The sequence below is a fragment of the Phaenicophaeus curvirostris genome, chromosome 10, assembly GCF_032191515.1.
Source record: "Phaenicophaeus curvirostris isolate KB17595 chromosome 10, BPBGC_Pcur_1.0, whole genome shotgun sequence".
In the NCBI taxonomy this organism is placed as follows: Eukaryota; Metazoa; Chordata; class Aves; order Cuculiformes; family Cuculidae; genus Phaenicophaeus; species Phaenicophaeus curvirostris.
In genome coordinates this window covers 7,661,388-7,681,963 of record NC_091401.1, presented here as the reverse complement: position 1 = coordinate 7,681,963, position 20,576 = coordinate 7,661,388, and the positions used below count along the sequence as shown (strand labels likewise).

At 44.9% G+C, this 20,576-nt stretch overlaps 2 protein-coding genes across 15 annotated transcripts in view; one reads left to right on the top strand and one right to left on the bottom strand.

Annotated features, from left to right (window-relative positions):
- Positions 1-3,883, bottom strand: part of DLG1 (discs large MAGUK scaffold protein 1) — a 152,089-nt gene extending 148,206 nt beyond the window's left edge. For 9 of the 10 annotated variants that reach the window (XM_069865360.1, XM_069865361.1, XM_069865362.1 and 6 more), the window contains exons 1-2: positions 3,797-3,882; positions 3,548-3,679 (exon numbers count right to left, since the gene is read on the bottom strand). In XM_069865360.1, coding sequence (XP_069721461.1) covers positions 3,548-3,679; positions 3,797-3,815 — 151 coding nt within the window. In that variant the 5' untranslated portion in view covers positions 3,816-3,882. Of the gene's footprint in view, positions 1-3,547; positions 3,680-3,796 lie in introns of all 10 variants that reach the window. The other variant, XM_069865378.1, reaches the window with a different exon arrangement.
- A 426-nt stretch (positions 3,884-4,309) lies between these two features.
- The window catches only part of ACAP2 (ArfGAP with coiled-coil, ankyrin repeat and PH domains 2), a 190,530-nt gene continuing 174,263 nt past the window's right edge, over positions 4,310-20,576 (top strand). For all 5 annotated transcript variants that reach the window (XM_069865385.1, XM_069865383.1, XM_069865386.1 and 2 more), the window contains exon 1: positions 4,310-4,318. The gene's annotated coding sequence lies outside the window, so the exon portion shown is untranslated. The remainder of the gene's footprint in view (positions 4,319-20,576) is intronic.

The window sequence follows — 20,576 nt, the reverse complement described above, 5'->3', positions numbered from 1 at the left end:
CAGCACAAGCCATTGAAAACAGACTGCAACTACACAAGAAGATTCTGTATAAACAGAAGTCTGCTTCACGTGTTTTCCCCTTGGAAGTGATAAACATGTATACAAGTGTCCCTCCTCTCACATTTTCAAAAAGATAACTATATCACATATCCACACCTTTATAAGAACCTGTGCCTTCTCAAGAAGGTAAAAAAAAGCCTAAATTAGAAGCGGGACTTACCTGCAAAAGTACTACCTCACTATTTGAGAACAAATACCAAATTCTTTACCAAAGTGAAATTAAGTCTATCCCATGTCTCCATAGGTGGATATCTTACTTCGGTCTCTTAAACTGACTAACCATACCAACTTGAAGAATATCGATAACAAGCTATTTTAACTGTAACGAAGAAATCACAAGCTCAACAAGACAGCACACAGTATAAAAATCTACAGTAAAAAATTTACTTAACACTGACACTATTCTCAAGACTTTAATTACAGGCCATTGGTATCCACTTAATTAAATTAACAGACATCATTACACTTGGCCAGTTGAGGCAATGGCAACGGAAAATACTACCTTACAGAAGACAAAACAAAAAATGGGCTTTTTCACAGACTGTTTTAAGGAGGTCTCCTTTGGTTACCAATTTTCTTACTAACTTGAAGTTATTACAGTTATTTCACTTAAGATTGCTGTGATAATGTCAATTTCATACCACTGGTCGTTTCCACCAACAAGTTACTGCTCTAATTCAAATCATTTAAAACCATAATTGTACATTTAAGAACAGGTCAAGTTAGTAAATGGCTGAACTAAGTTTTGTTTATAGTATTAAAAAAAAATTAATAAAAGGCTCAAATGAGAAGATGATACCACTTATTCTTCAGCACGCAGTGGAAATTCACCCAACAAACCCCCACCCATTAAATTCCTTTATGTGTATCTAAATAAAAGAAATATTGTTATAGCCTACAGTTCTCAAGAACATTAATTTCTTAAATTATAAGCCTAAAGATATACTTCTGTGTAGAAAGTAATGTCTATTTTCTCAATTGAAAGAACAGGATTTGATTGCCAAGTTACAAAGATACATGAAGCTGACAGCAGATCCTGACTGCTGCCTTCAGGAACATTCTCACCTATCATGGAAAAGCAGGTCTTGGATCTAGTACAGTAACTTGGCAGAAAAAGCAGAAAATAAACAGATGAAGGAGTTAATGGGATTTTTTTAGTTTTATTTAAGAAAAAAACCAACAAACAGCAACAGAAACTAAAAGTAGCACAACTCGAGAGATGTTTCTATATGAGAAATAATTTGGTAGCTGAGCTTGAAACTTTGTCAGCAGCATGGGCTGTTTAAGTTGAGGATACACCATAACTCATATAGTTAAAAATCACCCACAAAGTAATGGGAAATGCGTATCCCAGGTAAGCTGAACATGCAGCATAACTGAATACTTCATCCAGCCTGCTCCCAAATGTTCATGGAAAAAATCAAGGAGCATAAGCAGGAGCAAAGTCAAGGTCTTCCTAGTAACTTGTCCTTAGATAGCATCTTTTCCAGCAAGTCCCCCCTCTTTGCTCCCATTGTGCATTAGTCACACCATAAGAAAGATGCTTCCAAGAACACAATAGCCATGAACAGCCTGCCACAAAAAAAAAGAACTTCTCTGAAGCTTTTCCATGGAAAGGAACAGGTTAAAGGAAAAAAGACTCAAGTTGACAGCATGAATTGCTTGGGAAGTACTAGCCTTGTGTGTGATCACCCTTCAAACGGTTTGGGAACATAGGCTTACACTCTGTACTAAACAATCATACAGTGAACCAGTAAATGCAACACACCCAAGAAACATGACACCTATTGTGCATGCACAGATGAATTGAATTTGACAAAAACTAGGGTCATGCAGTTGTAATGTACAACTTCTTACAAGTCTAGAAAAAAGGCCATGTAGCCACCCAGGCAACAACACATTCCTGTTTTCTGCTCTCCCAGAATGAAGCCAGCAGACACAAAGTTGCCTGCTGTTTAGAGTTTGTTACTACAAGGTGTATAGTTATTAAAACAATGAAGATCCATATGTGGGTACAAGAAGAAACCACATCTTGCAGCTTAGGACATCAAAGGCTAATAGACTGGTATCTCATTCAATGAAGAGGAGAAAACAGAGCACTGCATGAGCCTTACACACACAGAACAAGAAAGAAGGTAGCCAACACTGAAATTTGCCAGGTGAAAATGAAAGCAGAACTGCAGTACATTAAACTTGGATAGAAGACTTCAACATTCTGATCCCTCAATAAGTGAATTCTGTTCATGCACATCCCACACAGATTATGTCTAGTTTTCACCATGGACCTGGTTATCATCAACTGAGCATTAAAGAGAACACACAGAGCTCCTCTAACTAAAACACTTCGCAACTGACTTATTTTCACAGCTACCTTTCATAAACTTAGATGATTAAAAAAAAACAACCCAAGCAGCAAGATTACCATCTTCTGAAAAGCTACACAAGGAGATATTCCAGAAGAAAATATTCCATAGGCAGCAACTCATGTTTATGTTCTGCCTGTGCCTGTGTTTCCACCACAACACAGGCTCAGTGAAGCTGTGGTATTATGACGCAAGATGCACACCTGTATGACACGGATCATGCAGTAAGTTAAACAACAAATTTAGCTACTGTTTATTGACAGTACAATTACGCAGGTTAAAAGACACAGATGCAGAACTTGACAAATTTTACTTTCGAAGGTACACTAACAAAGACCTTTAATTCATTAGCTGTTACAAAGACAGTGAAAAGAAATCAAGAAGCCACATCTCACTGCTTCCCTACAAAAGTTCCCAAATAAAGTCAGGATTCTGCAGGTTGTATTTACGCTCAGGTTTTTTTCCAAACAGACAGGCATGAAATTCAAAATTACATGCAAGTAGTTCAACAAGACTTACAAGATCACTTTAAGTGAAGCACTACAAACGCCCTAAACTAAGAATGAGCAGCGGTTTCCCTACGCTTTAATACGCAACAAAGAAGAAAAGATCATTGTAGTGTTCCCTGAAGCACCGGGTGTTTCTTTCCATTTACTTGAAATTAACTCTGCACTTCGGATACACACTTTGCAACACTTTAAAAGATTCTTCAGCAGTAAGATTTGCTCGTATCCCACCTTAGATTAAAACCATTTCAGTTAGTTCATACACATGTTACAGACAAACTCAAATAAATAAAAGAATAAAGTACTTAGAAACCGTGCAAGTGAATAAAGATATGCGGGAAAACACTCTAGTTCAACCGATCTACGATAACAATTCAGAAGGAAAAGCCGTACAACAGTTCTAAGCCGTTTGTGCCAGTCGAAAGCCTCAAACAAAGTGAGGATGTGAAACAAGCAAACTGTTGATCCGCAAGAGCACGTGCGTTACCACGCGAAACAAAAACACAGGGACAACCAGCACACGGTCTCTAACCGAGAGGCGAAACGCCTTCCCTTCTGAGCCCCGCAAGTGACAGCACGAACGGGAACCGACCCTAAGAGCGAGGAGCCGGCGCTTACCTATCAAAGCCTGGAACAGGTTGCTCTGGAAGATGCCGATGACGCGCTCGATGGAGCTCCGCAGCTGCCGGTCCTCCGCCTGGCTCAGCTTGGAGCGATATTCCTCCAGGAGGCGCAGGGCGCGCTGCGTATCTGCAAGCGGAGAGCGGACACGGGGCTGACCCGGGGCGGGGGGGGCAGCGCGGCCGGCCGGCTCCGAGCCCCCGGGCGGGCCCCGCGCCCCGCCGGCCGCCGCCCCCCCGCGCTCACCTTGCTTCCTGACGGGCATGGCCGGCGCGCCAACTTTGCGCGGGACTCGTGGCGGAGGAGGTGGAGGAGGCGGCGGGGGGGGGGGGGGGGCGGCGCCCCCTGCCGGGCGGGGCGGCGACAAAGGGGGGGGACACACGACACAGAGCGCGGCTCCCCCTGCCGGCCCCCCTCCGGCCCCTCCGCTCGGGGCCGCCCGCCGGGACGAACGGGACAGAGGGGGCCGGTAGCGGGGCGGGCAGGGCTGTGGCGCTCCCGCCGCCTCCCGCTCGCACTGCTCGGAAATTCCAAACTTTCCGGGCAAAATGGCGGCCCGGAGGCTGTGGGGAACGCGCGCACCCCCCACTCCCTCGCCACGGCCCCCCCGCTACTCCTCCCCAGCCCAGCCCGCCCTCCCCCGTCACGTGACCGGGTCCGGCGGGCGCCCAATCAGTGCGCGGCTCGGGCGGGGCGGGGGCAAGGTGAGTGCGCGCCGCCCGCCTTAAAGGGGCCGCGGCCCCGCCCCGGTAACGCCCCGGCCCCGCCCCGCCCCGCCGCCCAGGGGAGCCGGGCGGAGTCCCCGTCTCCGGGAAACCGGTGTCCCCACGCGGCGGGACAAGGGGGAGTGGCGCGTCATAGAGTCATAGACTCACCAGGTTGGAAAAGACGCACCGGATCATCGAGTCCAACCATTCCTATCAATCACTAAACCATGGCCCTCAGCGCCTCGTCACCCGCACCTTAAACACCTCCAGGGAAGGTGACTCAACCACCTCCCTGGGCAGCCTCTGCCAGGGACCAATGACCCTTTGTGTGAAATATTTTTTCCTGATGTCAAGCCTGAACCTCCCCTGGCAGAGCTTGAGGCCATTCCCTCTTGTCCTGTCCCCTGTCACTTGGGAGAAGAGCCCAGCTCCCTCCTCTCCACAACCTCCTTTCAGGTAGTTGGAGAGAGCAATGAGGTCTCCCCTCAGCCTCCTCTTCTCCAGGCTAAACACCCCCAGCTCTCTCAGCCGCTCCTCATAAGGCCTGTTCTCCAGCCCCCTCACCAGCTTCGTTGCTCTTCTCTGGACTCTCTCCAGAGCCTCAACATCCTTCTTGTGGTGAGGGGCCCAGAACTGAACACAGGATTCGAGGAGCGGTCTCACCAGTGCCGAGTCCAGAGGGAGAAGAACCTCCCTGGACCTGCTGGTCACGCCGTTTCTGATCCAAGCCAAGATGCCATTGGCCTTCTTGGCCACCTAGGCCACTGCTGCCTCATATTCAGTCGGTTGTCAACCAACACCCCCAGGTCTTTCTCCTCCAGGCAGCTTTCCAGCCAGACTTCTCCTGGTCTGTAGCTGCACAGGGTTGTTGTGCCCCAAGTGCAGGACCCGGCATTTGGCCTTGTTGAACCTCCTGCCATTGGTCTCATCCCAGCGGTCCAGCTTGTTCAGATCCCCCGGGCGCCACCTGCTGCGGGGCTTTCCTCAGGCATGGGGGGAGAGGGAAGGGGGCTCTGCTGGAGGAGAGTAAAGACGTAGCTTTGAGGTGGTTAATGGAGGACATTGGGTGGCATAAAGGTGCTGGGGGGGACAAAGCGTGGAAAGCCTCGCACGTTTGGAAAGTTAACTGGGTTGTGGCAGCTGAACTTGTGGACCCACCTGAAGCGGCTTTCAAGCTGCTTCCTCGAAATTGGTGGGAAATGGTAATGAGGTGCCTTCAAAGGCAGTGCAAAGAGCTTGCCTTTTTGTGAGAGAGCCAAGATGAGACAGAGCATAGAGTTGGGTGGCTTGGGTAGGAACGTCCCTGAGGTAAATCATAAAATAGTTTGGGTTGGAAGGGACCGTAAATATCATCCAGTTCCAGCCCCACTGCCATGGCAGGGATGCATCCCCCTAGATCAGGCTGCCCAAGGCCCCATCCAGCCTGGCCTTGAACACCTCCAGGGATAGGGCAGCCACAACTCCCCTGGGCAACACATTCCAGTGCCTCACCATCCTCATCATGAAGAAATTCTTCCTTATGTCTAGTCTAAATCTGCCCCTCTCAGGCTTATACCCATTGCCCCTCATCCTATCACTAGAAGCCTTTGTAAACAGTCCCTCCCCAGCTTTCTTGTAGCCCCTTCAGGTACTGGAAGGTTGCTATAAGATCTCCTTGGAGCCTTCTCTTCTCCAGGCTGACAACCCCAGGACTCTCAGCCTGTCCTCATAGCAGAGGTGCTGCAGCCCTCTGGTGTCTTTGTAACCCTCCTCTGGACCTGTTCCAACAGCTCCATAGCCTTCTTGTGCTGAGGATTCCTAGATCCCCAGTAAAGGGAAAATGTATATTAAAATTGATGAACTTCAGGGTAACACGAATCCTTTAACTGAGGGGGGGATCTTGCTTATTTCTCAATCAGATTGATGATCAACCAGAACCTCAGATCTAAAACACTTCAAACTCAGTATGCATGTGCATAGGAGAGGCAGAGAAAGACTTGAAACTTCAAAGGAAATCCTGCTAATGGGATTGTTTTGATCCAAGTTTGCATCTCTATTAACACTTTTTTCTTGATTCAGAGACAACATACAAGAGTGTACCCAGATGCCTAAAAAGAATCTCTCGAACAACTCTTGCAAATATGAAGTCTAAAATTCAAGACTACATTTGGCTGTGGCAAAGTCCTAATCTTAAACTTAAAAAAGCTCCTACTGCAATGTATCTAACCCAGGTTTTGAAAAGACCTCTCGACTCCCCCTCCACCCCAATACTCCTGTGTTTTGTACTTAGATTTGCATCGGGAGTTTCTCCTGTATTAACAGCTATATCCTTTGAAGTTGTTCACATATCACATTGAAGAAAACAATATACATTTAGTGCTAATTAATGTAGTGCACATTTTCCATTTCCTCCTTTCTGGTTGTGTTTTTGTACTTTGAGAGTTTTGGCACTAACTGCTACCAGTTCATATATTTTAAAATGAAAGCATGCCAGGAGGAAACATTGGCAGAAGCCTCCATCGTCTGGCCTCATCACTTTTGTGCTGTTTACAACAGCAATAAAAGTACTTTAAAAGCTCCATACTCCTCTTGATGTCAGAGGAATATATATACAGAAGGAGAGGAAGAACAGCCTAAATTTAGCTGGTGGAAAGGAGACATCTGCAGCAGTTAGGTTGGTTTTGCTGACTGACAAAACTGTATTATTACAAAGCAAAAAAAAAGATTTTTTTTCCCTTGCAATTAAAGGAACCACTATAAAGAAATTACTTTTTCATAAGCAGGTTTTTATGTTTCTGAATCTTTTTTATTTTAAATAAGAGATAATCTCATTACATACGGTCATTGTGCTGGGGATAGAGAAATAATCCCGTATATAACACCCTGAGAGAGCATTTCTCATTTGTTACTAATGCTCCAGGAAAAAAAAAAAAGAAAACATCAAAGAAGGGGTCAGGATGAGGGATCAGCAAGCCAGGAAGCAATTAGGTGAGCCTTATTGTACCTCAGAGAGCAGCATTGGTTCCCAGCACTTCTATTTCAGTTCTAGGAGTAAATTTGTTGATTGAAAGTGGTTGAACCAGAAAGCAAAGTATTAAACTTCAGTACATAAAGTGGTTTTGAAATTCCAGCACACACAGAAAGTAGCTCATGAATGGAAAACGGCAATTTTACTAGCACATTGCGGTAAGAGTCACTTTTGCAAAACTGTCCTGTAGTACACATCATCTTTTTTCAGGCTCCAGTTTTTAGGAAATTGTATAGAGGCAGGGAAAACCTGTGTATGAACCAGAGCATCACTTATGCAACAGCTTAAGCAGTTTCATTTAAATCAAATCATTATAGGTAGCACACAGAAAGACTTGTACTTAAATCGTGCTTGGTGTGGCCCGCACACAAGTCAGCATTATGCAGTGCTCAACATGTCCTGGCTGTGCTCCAGAATGACCCTCAGCATAGGAACTCCAGAGCAATTATGCCAAGAAGCAGCCTGTTGCTGTTGTAGCCCTCTTGGCAGCAGAAGCAGCTGAGGATCTGACCAATGGTCCCTTCTCCCTGCCTTCCGATCTCACCACTAAAATCTCATCTTTTTCAAATGCTGCCAGCAGCCCATGTGGAACCCTCTGTCCGGGACACGACCTCTGGCAGGGGCAGACAGCTTGCTACAACACACCTATTGCTCTGCCTGTTGATGGATGAGGTGCTTAGCGGGGCAAGTGCGATACGAGAGCAGGGAAGTGTGGGCAGCAAGGAGGGTTGTCCAGATGCGGAGAAACTTCCATAACAGCCACCTGATCCTAGCCTGTGCCAGCTGTGCAGGCCCTGTGCAAGAGGCTAACAAATCCTGTTTACAAACCCACCGTTAAAACAGAGACAATGCTTTTCCATTTTGATAAACTACATCAGGGCTTGCAGGCAGCCTGCTCTGACAATGATCACAGTAATGACGCCTATCAGGAATTTGTACCTGATTGTACACCAGCTCCTACCACCTGAAGCAGGCAGCTGCCAGATGCCACGTTGAAAATGGCTCTTTCTGCTCTAGAAATGTCACCTCTGTGGCTGGAACCTCACTACAAGGAACAGGAATGCTCTCAGGCTTTTTACGTCTTGCAGCAATCATGCTTTGGCTACAGACAGGTCAACATGACACGCAGGGGTCCAATTTCAAGCCAGCTACCTGGTGGACCCCTTGAGTCCCACTGGAACAAGTTGACAACCACATGGATGGCTCAAAATGGCAGTAAAAGTAGATGTGTTGCAGCTGACAACCCACACTAACTGGAGAGGTGTGATGAACTCGGAAAAGGTGACTTCAAGAGGCTTTCACTAGATCCAGACAGAATACACCAATCAACACGGCAACAACCGTTTGAAAAACAAGACAAAAAGAACAGCGGATATTATATTACCACATTGCAAGAGGTTACAGTTATCAGTATGGCTAAGAAAATAAGGAGCTCAGACAAACGCTGTTGCAGAAGGTGGGATAGACTAACTCAATAAATACCGGTACATATTTTCGTATTCAGGTTGGACACTGGCACATAAGGTAGCATGTTGCTAGAATCTAACGCATTAACTTCAGTAAAAACAATTACTCTTACATTGAAGAGTAATGGGTAAAACACAAGAGTTTTTTATATTGGAGTTAGTAATAAAAGAAAACAGAACAAGAAAATTAATCCTTTCTATCTTATGCTTGTTATCGGCTTAATGCCCAAAGTCACCATAAAGTATAGCAGTTACCGTGTAGTATACAAGTCAGATTATTTCCCATTTTTATGCAGAGCTGGGAATAGTTACTTAAAAAAGGATCTTTGACAGCTGCAGAAAAGCTTTTATTTCACTTCCCCTGCAAATTCAATGTGATGCTTCACAGCTAACTGAGGAAGCAATGAAACTAATGAAGCCTCATTTCCTCTGGCTAATAAGGAATGAACCCTGAGTAAAACTAACTTGTTCATTAGGCCTTCACTCATCTGGATTCTCTGATGTCTGATAAGACTGAATCGCATGCTACAGCCTTACCTTCCAGGAACTGTCTTCAGGAGAGCACCTTTTCCTTATCGTCCGTTAGTTCTGTGGGTTATGAGATGCAGACAACTTGTTATAGGAGTGTTTTGCTTGAATGAAAGCATGGCATGGTAGTGTATGTCTTTTTTTCTGCAAAAGCTACTACATATAGCTAATTTTCATGAGGCTACTAATGATTAAAGCTGCTCTTTTCATTACATTGTGCAGTTACTGTGTCATGTAACCCAATGAGTCACATGACTGTAAAATATATACTGTTATCAGTCATAATACCAGCTTACTCTTTTCTGTCATCTTTATTCTAGTGGGTAAAATAAGTTGCTGCCTGTCACACACAGAAAGATTTGACCTTATTCCAGTCGGTAAAGTTTGATTAAAAATCACAGCTCATTTAATTAATCCTAATCCATAGAATTCTTATGGGATCATTTTACACATCCCTGATTGTTTCAGTTTCCCCAGTAATACAAGCTTCACATTTTAATTTGTGAACTTTTGATCCAGTGTTTGCTTTCATAACTGAAACTTGGTTTAGGTTACTTCGATCTGGATTAAAATACAAGGATGCTTTTATTCTTATAGAGTCCAGCTGAGTATGACGAGTAGATAAACATGTTCCTGCTTAAAGGGAGAGTAAGAGAGTACTGGTTTGGGCTTTTTTTTTTAATCATAAAATATATACCTCCCTTCCCCCCCCCCCAAATTTGTGCAAATTGTGTGCTCTGAAGTTGTTTGGTATCTTGGTCAATTAGGGATTGTGTGCCACGTGTAGAAAATCATCTCATCTTTCTTCTGTTCTTGTGACAAGGAATATCTATTCAGTTCAGGGCAGCTCACAGTCCTACAAAAGAGTGAGTTTTGTTATTTTCTTTGTTATTAATTATTTGTTATTTATTATTATTTTGTGTGAGCAGCCTCAGGAAGTAGAACATTATAGGAAATGATAAATGACTTATGTTTCATTATTTAGAATGTTTTATTTGAATATATTTACCTAACATGTAGCATAGTGTAACTGGAATTTCTGTAAACACTTCAGGTTCAGTGCCTAGCTGCTAAAGCTCCAACACCTTCTGCAAGGCTGCAAGACATCAAAAACAAAAGCATACAAACCCATTAATTATAACCGTTAACAATTACTCCCAATATGACACACATCAACCTAGATCATCTTCCTCCACACTTTCTATTATCAGGGCTGGGTTATATAATATCAGCTTAACAGCTTCTTAGTTGACTTCCTGATGTAAAGATAAACATCATTATATAAGCTGCCTATTTTAACTTTCCCAGCCAAATTAAGCAGCGAGGTTGGTGTGTTGTACGGAATGAGTGTGTCTGTGTGAATACTGGACCCAAGAAGTAAATCCCCAAAGAGTGGGATAGAGGCTCTTGAGCAGAGTTTTCCTGTGAGGAGTGCAGCAGTTGCTTTGGGTTTTGCCTGATCCAGTGCTAACAGGTGTGTTTAGAAAGTTAATGTGGGAATTTTGCTATGATCAGATGTTTCCAATTAAAATAAAATCTATTAAAAATAAATTTAACTCTTCCTGTCATATGAACATGTAACAACACCCCCCAAAATAGTAAGGTTATCTATTTCAGACAAAACACAAGACAGTGCTATGAAACCTCATTGTGGAATTCAGACACAGGCTATGCAAAGTAGCACCTTCTCCCAGAAAGTGCAGAGGCTGCTTTTACTCTAGTGCTTTTTCCTTACTTCTGTGGCACAACCCACAGTCCACCTTGAAATGGAGAATGAAGCCGCTCGCCCTGGCTCTGTTTGCTCTGTGCTAATTTTCAGGCAGCTGCTTTCTGGAGGATGAACCTTGGCCAGAGTCCTTCCACTGTCCTGCTGTCCACTCAGACATCCGTACAAGCCTAACCACCCCAGACTACGGAAAATTATGTGCCTGAACCACGTGATCCAGCAGCATACAGCAAAATAACATCGCAGCATATCGCATCAAGATACCTTTGTTTTCCCAACCAAAACAATGTAGTATTTGTAGCAGAGAGAATGATATTGTGCCCAGCCTTATGCCTCTTACACGAGGGTGAGATCTACATAGGTCCTGCTGCCACCACATTGTCCATCACATGCACCTGAAGAAACAAACAGTCTTTGTATTTGGGGATTACAGACATGTAGCTAGAACAAGCGAGTGGAAAGAAAAAGAGGTGAGTATAAAGGGAGCTTGGCAGTGCTTTTGTAGGAATCAAATACTTGTCAGAAAGTGCCTTCTTTTAAAAGCTGAGGATCACTCTCCAAATAAACAGTTTACTTTCTTGTGAGGTATTAAAACATTCTCATTCACACCAAATACCGAGTATTTCTAAACACTGCAGGAACACAATGAGCATGTGGAGCTCTTAGAGTAACACCTTTCTCTCCTGGGATGACAGGAACCTTGTTTAAAATTCCCTCTTCCTATGCTAACACCATTTGAACTTACCAGATAACTGGAGAAATACAAGTTTGTGAGCTCTTATCGAGAGCACAGACAGCAGACTGCTGGTTTGCCCTTCACAAACCGTAGCTCCATCTGTAGCATTCTGTCTGCTGCTAGCTACAGGATATGCCAGATACCCAAGTCGCAAGCTTCCCCTCTCCTGCTCCTTTTCACTCCTTGCTGCTCAAAATTGTAAAAGTTTCTGCAAAGATATCAGTTGAGAGGAGGAGTTACTGGAGCCAGGGTGTTCAGCTGGCCCTCCGGGCTACCACTGGTGGTGAGCAGGTAACTGAATTAGCAGGCACACCTTCCCTTTAATGAGTTTTCCTCCTCCTTGTTTGTGTAGAGGCTTTGGGAGGATAAAGGTGAGTATGTTCCACAGCTATGTGAAGGAAAGGAGCAGTGCTAAAAAGGAATGCAGCTGGAGAATTCTGGAAAAATTTTGTCTCGTTTGGAATTTTGTAAATAATTTGCATTGCAGGAGGGAGAGGCTGCCAGAGACTGAGGCTGAGGGTGAGTCCTCCAGCAAACAACTGCAGAGCTGGAGGAACTAGATGAGCAATGAGGAAAATTGGAAAACTGTGTCCAGCTATGCAGGTATCTACTGTCAAAGAGGACCTAGGGGCTGCAGAAATTGCCCACAGTTAATGCATCCTGCCCTTCACCCCAGGTCAAGCGACCATTCAGGGACACTGAGCTCCTGTTGATAGCAAGCATCTTGCAGTGCTTATGCAGCTTTCCAGTTAGATTTCCTTGTGTGTTCAGGTGTAGAAAGTCCTTGTAAACTTGCAGAGAGCTCGTGTGGGTTTTGTAAAAACTACCCTTTAAATCCTAGTGGTATTCTGTCTACTCTTTCTGAATATAAAAGAGGTTGGCAGGTCCAAAGGAACCTGTTATTGATTCACAGACAGATTCCAGTTTGTACTTTCCATAAATCCTTTGTAATAGGCAGCTCATTTAAGCTTTGTAGCTTACACGTCACTTATCTGGCTCCAATTCCCTGATCAAATACAATCTCAAGTTGAGGCCAATGGAAATTTTAACAGTTCCTGATGGTAAGTTCCCAAGGATTTTCTATTAGACTCACAGAATCAGAACTACTTCTGAACGCACTGACCTAAACATTTTGCTGCTGTTGGCAAAGGCTTCCACTAACAGTTAACTTCTCCATCTGGGTCCAAGGATCTAGCTATGTGCTCCAGAAAGCCACAGGGAAGCTGGCTGCAATGATCAAACATGCACACTTGGAAACAAGTACTGTAAGGCTACTTACTACCGCTGTTCCAGTGCTTCTATTCCTTCCATTCGTTCTTTGTCCTCACAATAGGGCATTTTTTGAAATAAAGTATCAATCTTCCTTACTTTCAGATTTTCATTTTGGGACACACACACACACACAGAGGACTCTTCCATTTACCACAGCTGCAGTTTTTGTAAGGTAGAAAGTGATAGCACCAGGGGCTGTAACACTTTCCTCCTCAGATCTACACTACTACAACAGCAAAGTGCATTGAGTAACTAGCTTGTCCAATACAGACTAACTCATAAGTACAAGAAAACCTGGAATCACAGAATCACAGAATAACCAGGTTGAAAGAGACCCGCCGGATCATCGAGTCCAACCGTTCCTATCAAACACTAAACCATATCCCTCAGCAGAAGTGAGAACTCACCTAGGGTAATATATAGCGATGGCCATCTACATTCAAAAAAGTTGAATTTGCACTAAGAGAAAGCAAAGGAGGGCATCTGGGATGATGACCAGGGTGGAGCACCTTTGAAGATACCCTAAGGTCTTTGAGGTCTAAGGGCTATAGAGGAAAAAGAACAAGGCTTCCCTAGAAAGCAGAAGGCTTTCTGACACCAGAGCAGTTAGACTTGGAGCTGCTTCCTAATTAGAAGAGTGCAGGTTAGTCATGGAGCTGGTTTCAAGGTGGGACTTGATCAAGCCACATAATCACAGTGTCCTTCCCATTCTTGGGATAAAAGTCTTGGTGCCTTTTATCTGAGATACTCAAGGGCTGTACCATGTAACTAAAGAGTAAAAGTAAATTTTACGTCCAGATTCAGGCTACGTCTGCATTGAAATTGCTCTGTGATGAGGCTAAACTGCGTACAAAGATGTAGATTTGGGGTTTGCTTTATTCTGGTAAATTCTCACACAAACATAGTTTCTCTTGTACCTTCATTCTTGACATCTCTTGAGCCCTTTGGTAGGTGGTCTGGACAGTGTTGTAAGGTTCAGCACCTTCAAGAGAGCAAGCTGGTGAAAGTCAGGAGTCCTGAGGACTGTGCTGGTAGCTGAGGACATCTCCAGCGTAGTTTAACACTAAATACGCTGCTCTACTGTAAGGTGAACTGTACCGTAAGGAGGGGACAGACTAAAATGTTTACTGGTTTGGGTTTGTTGGTTTGTTGTTATTTTTATACTGCTTTATATTTAATCGTACCAAAGAAAGGATGAAAATCAGCTAGTGAGGAGGAGTGGTATTCTTCTCATCAAAGCTACACCGAATTTATGATTTTGTTCTAGAACTCCAGGCCTTCGCATTAAAGTTAGACTTAAGAGAAGAGCTCAGTCTACCATTGTTGGTCTGGATTCCAGGACTCCTACTTGCTTTCCTAATCAGAAACATCTCAGCATTCTCACAGATCTCCTGGCATCATGGAGATGCAGGGCATGCCTCACATGGCAGAAACTCACTAAGGATTTACTCAATTAAAATCTCACTTGATTATGATTCTATCACATGCTGGAGGAACCATCCAGTTTCATTGCAATCAGTTAATTTAGACTCTCTGAAGGCATTCCATCATTTAAAACAAAACCAGCAGTCAAAAGAAAGAACTATATCATTTATGGCATGAAATTACAATTCAGATGGGATTAATGAACTCTGTTTCTAATCTTTTTAACAACACAATATGATGAAAAATACTGGCCATGTTAATTCTTGTTTGTTAAGGCAGGATACATCTTCAGCATAGTTCCACTGAATTTCTGATACATCTTTGCCTCTGCAGATTTCATTTTTCTCTGCTTTGGCTTAACATAACTAAAAATGATAATGTTGTGGGTAGTGGGCACAGTGAGCCACATGCTCATATTTATATCAGAATCAGCTCATACCTTCAAGGAATTAGCAGCTGAAGTGTATTAATTTTTATCCGTGGCTGGAATTGGCTCCTAGATACCATTGTATCTGTTTTTTTGCAGAAGCCCACGTAACTACAAGCATGAAAGTGACACTGCATGAGAAGAAAGCAGCCCCTTCAGATCTCACTTGCTTGATTCCTTATGTGGATTTCGTTTGAGTTTCTGCAGTTAGTCAGGGAGTGTTTGATTCTGCTGCTACCCTGCTCCATGCCTCCCCAGCGTATGTGACGCTGAGCTCCCCACGTTGGGCCACGGCATTTCGCTGGCCCCACTTGTACCAGGGAGGGGACCAAAGGAGGGTCGTCAGACTTTCAGCCCTTATTGACTCACGGTGCTTCAGAATTGTCACTACCCCTGCAATAAGTGCTAGTAAGTAAACTACGTGGTCTAGCCCAAATAAGTTTAAATTAACATTTCCACACAACAGAGACACTTGCTGCTTTTTATATTTTTGCGGTGAGTTATTTCTATAAACTCTTTTGATGGATGGAAAGTGCTTTTGAAAATATGGAAAACGTAAAAATCCTCCAAATATCCTGCAGATTTTAACAGCCCACAAAAGGACCAACTCTGTTTCATTGCTGGTACTGGCACTAGAAAGCAGACTGCCAGCCCCAGGCAGCTGGAATCCAATCCCTCACAGCAGTGTCACTATTAAAGCAGGGAAATCACTCCACAATCACCACAGTCAGAGTGAAATCATCAGCCTTGCACTGTGACAGTTTCAGCAATGTTATATATTGAAAGCAGAACACAACTTTCTATTTTGCAGGAGTAAAAGCTTTTCAATGTCCGTGCAGACCTGGGGAGTCACTTTCAGACTTATTAACCAATAGGCTTAGTTTCTTGGTTCACTTTTGCAATATCCTTAAAAGCATCCCATCCTACAGACATCCATAGACCATTTGAGGAAACCCACTCAGCTATAAGGAAAGATGAGGTGTCTTGTGGGGAGTGCAAAAATAAGTTCCTGCTAGGTTGTGGTGATGGAGCAGCACAAGTTAACAGGGATCTGGGGTGTCCAGCCTTACCACACGTGTACCAGGCTGGCTACTCCTGGTGGCCTTTTCATCCTGGAAGGCTGCAGGGGGAACATCACTTTCTCTAGGGGCCTTTGGGAGGCTCAGCTGGGGACCAAGGTCCCCTGACCAGCTGAGATCACTTAAGCTTTCTCGGCTTGAACCAGAGACAGCTTCAGAGATGGCAATTAGGAATGGGCACAGTCCTGATGTGAGGGAGAGGGCAGCCTGATTAAATGCGATATGTGCTCCTGCAAAGAGCTGCCCCTGAGGCTGACAGGGCAGCTTAGCCCCTCAGGGACTGCGAGAGGCTCCCTGGGACACAGGCGCGCCACCACAGCACTTATTTTGCTCTAAGTGCTCATTGACTCTGGCAGAAACAACCTGTAACCTTTCTTCTTCTTAATAAGGAGCTACATTACAAGTGCTCAGATAAGTTACGTTGATATCTCCAGCAGCACTGGTGGAACGACTCTTCCTAAAAGCACCCACTCAGCTGATTTCTGTTGCCTGTGCAAGAGTGTACATTCAGACAGAGTATTTCATCTCTACTTACATTTCAGCTTCTTATTGGCCATTATGTTATTGCCAGTATTTCAAGAAGCTGTGTGTTGGGTGGTGAGGTACCATTTGCTGGCAGAACAGTTCCCCTGGCAGTGCTGTATCTGGGGTTCAGTCTGCCAGCACCCTCTGCATCAAAGCAGCCTCAGTGAAGGTTACTCTTGAAGCTCTCCTGTCATCTCATGCACCCCATGGTCTCTGTATCTATCTGGATGTAGTATACCTTGCTGCTCACTGAAATAATATAAAAACTGACTTTTTAAATATAAATAAAAACGCCTTTAAATTTTTTAAGGACTCTGTATTGCCATTCCTGAACTCAGTAACCTTCTAGGACAGGTGCCGTCAAGACAGCCAAAATAAAGCTTTCTTCAAACTCTTTTACATCTGAACATTGCCGAGGAAGGATGCAAACATTCTCTCTTCAGTGTCTCAGAGAAGATTGCTGATAAGAAATGACAAAACCACCTAGCCCCATTAGACCTGCCCTCTATGAAATGGGCTGGAACCAACCTATTCCAGAGCGGCCATCAGCATATAATTTGTAGCAACTGAAGGGACTTATCAACATTATTTGATAAATTCCATATAGCAAGTTACCCAGGTTTACTAGCACACTCTTGCAAAATATCTGTGGGTTTGGTGTTTCTTTTTTTAATTCCACAGAGTGAATTTGTTGAAACAGTACCAATCTGAATGGAGAGTGGGAGGGGGTCTAAATTAACGTTGGGTTTGAGTGCCCATGTGCAGCTTTCCTGGTCCGACACGCTTCACAACAGTACAGGAACACTAGGAAAGTCCCTGCCTGCACTGAGCAACATTTCTGGGCAGAGGAGTAAAGCAACATATTCTCCCACAGTGCAGGAGGCAGCTGCATTGTTTACCTTAATGAATATTTCTGGCAATTCTACAATGCTAAATTGCAGCAAGACATTCTCTATAATCTCACATTGCTTCTTCCAGCTATATAAAATGCTCCCATGTAGACTCTTGACACTTTTCCTGGCTCTGTAAGGCCATATAATTACCATTAGATTAGTGAGTGCCTATGAGGGCCTGTAGATATTTTTAATGTAAACAGTCAACTCAATGTGTTCTCCAGCAGAACAGCACATCTATAAGCTCCATCCCCTCAGATTGGTTGTGAGGTCTTTCTGCTTACCTAACACCACTAACATTTGGGGTACAGCTGCAAAAATACCTCCAGCAGGCTCATTTTATCATTCATCACTGCTGCAGCAAACCTCAGGGCTGCTGTTCTTAATTTGGGCTCTAATGTATCTTCAGTATTGGCCCTTTGTAGAGGAAGATGGAACAGCTCTCTCTTCTCTATTTTAATCTGCAAAAAGCAACAGGCAAAGTTTACACGTTTCCTGTGCTGAGGAGGCAAAACTACCACGTAATCATAGAATCATAGAACCACCAGGTTGGAAGAGACCCACCGGATCATCGAGTCCAACCATTCCTATCAAACACTAAACCATGCCCCTTAGTACCTCGTCCACCCGTCCCTTAAACACCTCCAGGGAAGGTGACTCAACCACCTCCCTGGGCAGCCTCTGCCAGTGCCCAATGACCCTTTCCATGGAAAATTTTTTCCTAATGTCCAGCCTGAACCTCCCCTGGCGGAGCTTGAGGCCATTCCCTCTTGTCCTGTCCCCTGTCACTTGGGAGAAGAGCCCAGCTCCCTCCTGTCCACAACCTCCTTTCAGGTAGTTGGAGAGAGCAATGAGGTCTCCCCTCAGCCTCCTCTTCTCCAGGCTAAACAACCCCAGCTCTCTCAGCGGCTCCTCATAAAGCCTGTTCTCCAGCCCCTTCACCAGCTTTGTTGCCCTTCTCTGGACTCGCTCCAGAGCCTCAGCATCCTTCTTGTGGTGAGGGGCCCAGAACTGAACACAGGATTCGAGGAGCGGTCTCACCAGTGCCGAGTCCAGAGGGAGAATAACCTCCCTGGACCTGCTGGTCACGCCGTGTCTGATCCAAGCCAAGATGCCATTGGCCTTCTTGGCCACCTGGGCCACTGCTGGCTCATGTTCAGTCACTGTCAACCAACACCCCCAGGTCCCTCTCCTCCAGGCAGCTTTCTAGACAGACTTCTCCTAGTCTGTAGCTGCACAGGGTTGTTGTGCCCCAAGTGCAGGACCCGGCATTTGGCCTTGTTAAACCTCATGCCATTGGTCTCAGCCCAGCAGTCCAGCCTGTTCAGATCCCTTTGGAGCCTCCCTACCCTCCAGCAGATCCACACTCCCACCCAGCTTAGTGTCATCCGCAAACTTGCTCAGGGTGCACTCGATGCCTTCATCCAGGTCATTGATAAAGACATTGAACAGGGCTGGACCCGGCACTGAGCCCTGGGGAACCCCACTTGTCACTGGCCTCCAGCTAGAGTTAACTCCATTTCCCACCACTCTCTGGGCCCTCCAGCCAAACAGTTTTTCCACCCAGGAGAGTGTGCGCCTGGCCAGGCCAGAGGCTGACAGTTTCCGAAGCAGAATGCTGTGAGAAACTGTGTCAAAGGCTTTACTGAAGTCCAGGAAGATACATCCACAGCCTTTCCCTCACCCAGCAGCCGAGTCACTTTGTAACGAGACTGGTAAAGGGCAGATAGACTTGTGTGAAGCTGGAGCCCATGCAGCTGAGGAGCTGACAGCATGAAGACACGTGTACCTCTTTGCCTTGAGCTTTAGCATGTTGGGTCCGTCCCCAGGACACACTGGAGCAGCCTGAGTGTGCTCCATCCGTACCACGCCTTAGCACAGCAAAACACCAGCAAAGGCTCAGGGGTGCTCCCATCCCACTGAGGGCAGCACAGCAGCCGCTGTTGGATGCAGAAACCCACCAAGCAAGGGTTATTCCAGAGCAGTGACAAAGGGCTAAAATTACTGGAGCTGAATCTGACCCGGTTCAAGGACTTTCTGCTTCTCGAGTCCCCTCCTTCTTTCAAAAGTCTTTGCCAGTTTGGTCCCATTGACTGAGACAGCTGTGGCCAGTGCTCTGCAATCATCTAGGTTTGGTTTTTTCTCAAAATAAGAAGCGCCATTGCATTTGCATCCATGAAGCTAAAAGCAGATCAGGAAAAAACATACCTATGCAAGTGCTTATGCATAACTATCCAAAGTTCTTAAGAGATTGCATGGAAAATGGACGTGGAAATTTCACAGATTGTCAGCATGACTCAGGGGGCATCTAAACAGTAAATGTGACTCATGGACTGCGTAGGCACGTATAGGTTTGTGGGTAGGCTTCTGGAAGCCATATGGTTTCCTGCAGGAGCTGAATATCAGCACAAGTGGTGGTGAGGAGAAGAAATGTGATGTTTTATCACACAACGAGCTACTTAAGCACTGCCTGTCCAAGAATTGCTAGTGGAGCAGAGCCTGGCAAGGGCTGGCTTCCATCAGCACCGCAGAATAGCACAGTTCCTCTAAAAAACTGGGATCTATTAGCAGAAAACTCCTTGGAACACAATGACATGTAAGGGACTGAGAGGCAATTATGTTCCAAAATAATTTGGTTTTGTTGAAATTAGTCTTTGAAGAACTCTCTATAGGAGGCCACAGTCTGGCAGAAAAGGGACAACATGTGGGACTCTGGCTATATTTGGGCTTTAGGAAAGCAGCTGGAAGCAATTTCATCTGAAGCTTAATAATGTTTAAAAATGAACAGCCAAGCTTGAATCTGGAGCAAGACACCCATCCCACAGAGTCAAAAGAATTGTACCTGCTTAGCCCAGTCTAAATAAGTTATGAAACACTGTAGTTAGATATTCAGGTGAACTTCTCCAGTTAAAGAATGGGCATGCTGCAGCTGTCGGTTCCTGGCACAGACCCACTATCCGCTGAGGATGAGGGAACTCTGAAAAACTGCAATGCCACTGGAGAATTCAATACCTCTCCCTGCCCAAGAGCCAAGAATTTAACAGATTTTTTTCTTCCCCCAAGGGAAGACTAAGAGGTAAAACAGTGACTTCACACGAGTAGCATGAGCCAAGACAGACACTTATTGATCAAAAAGAAACTACACAGGGTAAATATACACTGCCCCTTCTTATCTGACCGCTGCAGCCTGTCATTTATTTCCTGCAAGGTGGAAGTAAATTGAAGGAAAATCACG